The 1,467-nt window shown below is 63.3% G+C and overlaps 2 protein-coding genes across 2 annotated transcripts in view; one reads left to right on the forward strand and one right to left on the reverse strand.

Annotated features, from left to right (window-relative positions):
• Positions 1–456, reverse strand: part of CDHR4 (cadherin-related family member 4) — a 10,526-nt gene extending 10,070 nt beyond the window's left edge. The window contains exons 1-2 of the mRNA XM_009996951.1: positions 274–456; positions 20–202 (exon numbers count right to left, since the gene is read on the reverse strand). Of these exons, the coding sequence (XP_009995253.1) occupies positions 20–202; positions 274–456 (366 nt within the window). The remainder of the gene's footprint in view (positions 1–19; positions 203–273) is intronic.
• A 513-nt stretch (positions 457–969) lies between these two features.
• The window catches only part of FAM212A (family with sequence similarity 212, member A), a 3,159-nt gene continuing 2,661 nt past the window's right edge, over positions 970–1,467 (forward strand). The window contains exon 1 of the mRNA XM_009996952.1: positions 970–999. Coding sequence (XP_009995254.1) covers positions 970–999 — 30 coding nt within the window. The remainder of the gene's footprint in view (positions 1,000–1,467) is intronic.

The raw sequence follows: 1,467 nt of genomic DNA on the forward strand, positions 1-1,467 counted from the left end.
AGCCCCCGCCACCCTGCACCCGCTGCCCCCAGCTCCTACCCATACTGGCAAAGGGGCTGTCACAGCGCAGCGCCTGCCCCGCTGTCACTTGAACAAAGAGCTGCTCTTCCACCTGCTCCTCACCGGGACAGGCAGCCCGCAGGGTCAGGGTGTACTGGTTCACCCGGCGGGCATTGAGCTCCGCATCAGCACGCAGTGTCACCTGCCGAGGGGACGTGGTGCTCAGTGGGGTGCCAGCAGGCTGCAGCCCCACTCTGCGACCCCCAGACACACCTCTGCCCGAAATGTGGCAGCAGCCATGGGGTCGATGCTGATGGCGATGGGGTTGAAGGGGTGGCCTTCCATACCATGCAGGGTGACATTGGGGCTGCCGCTGGCATTGCTGCAGGACACGGTCACCTCGGCCACGCAGGTGCCCGGCTCTGCGTCCTCGCTCAGGGCCACCACACGAGGCATGCCAAGCAGAGCTAGTGGGAGACCTCGGGTCTGACCTCACACCCAGACAGTGCCACCCAGGGCTTCCCAGCGGTGCTTAGGGAGCCCTGCTCCTGCACCCAGACACCCACACAGCCATGGGTGTGCCTGCTGGGCACAGTGGGGCTCACCTGTTGCTCTGATGAAAGTCCCTGCAAAGAGGAAAGTGTCACCTAAGCTTGCCAGCTGTACCTCAGCAATGCCCTGGGGAGACCCCCAAAGATGCCCCCTTCATGCTCCATAGATGCCTAGTGGTGTCTGGATATGCGCCCAAGATACCCCAGCGGGACACTCTGGCAATGTCCTGGGCATGTCCTGGCCATGGCCCCTCCTGAACAAGCCAGCTGCTGGCCCCTCTGCCCAGCCTGGGGTCAGCCCCCAGAACATGGGAAATGCCAAGAGGAGCCTGTGCCCTGTCCCCCTCCTCTCATTTCCCCCCCAGGGTCTGGCAAAGGTTGCCCCTGACCTTGGGAGCCTCCTGTGCTTACCTGGGGCATGGAAGCTGAGGAGGAGGAAGAAGGCAAGGTGTCCATGCATGTCCATGGCTTGCTGGCTGTTTGGGACAAGCTGGAGCCCGTTGCCACGGGTGCTGGGCACCACCCTAGACCAGTGTCACACCGGTCACCCGTGACTGCCAGCCCAGCCCCAGGGCAGGGACAGGGCCTGGTGTCCCCATTCCCACACCCTCTGCTCCCAGCCCCCTGCCATGCCCAGCTGGCCCAGGGCAGGTGGGCAGCGATGCTCCACGGGGTTCCACCACCACACCTCGCCACGCGGCACGCTCAGGAACAGGGAAAATTAGCTGGGAGGTAATTTTTGGCCATGTTCTCCTTCATTTGCAAACCAGAGCCGCTTCTCCCGGAATTCCTATTAAGCTCTATTAGCTCCCAATTAATAAGTGCTGGCAGAGCACAGCCCCTGTGGCCGGGGTCACCCGTCCCTCCTCCAGCGCTCAAACCACCTTTGGCCGCTGGTGCTGCTCCCGGGGCTCTG

This window comes from Chaetura pelagica, unplaced genomic scaffold, assembly GCF_000747805.2.
Source record: "Chaetura pelagica isolate M959 unplaced genomic scaffold, ChaPel_1.0 scaffold24, whole genome shotgun sequence".
In the NCBI taxonomy this organism is placed as follows: Eukaryota; Metazoa; Chordata; class Aves; order Apodiformes; family Apodidae; genus Chaetura; species Chaetura pelagica.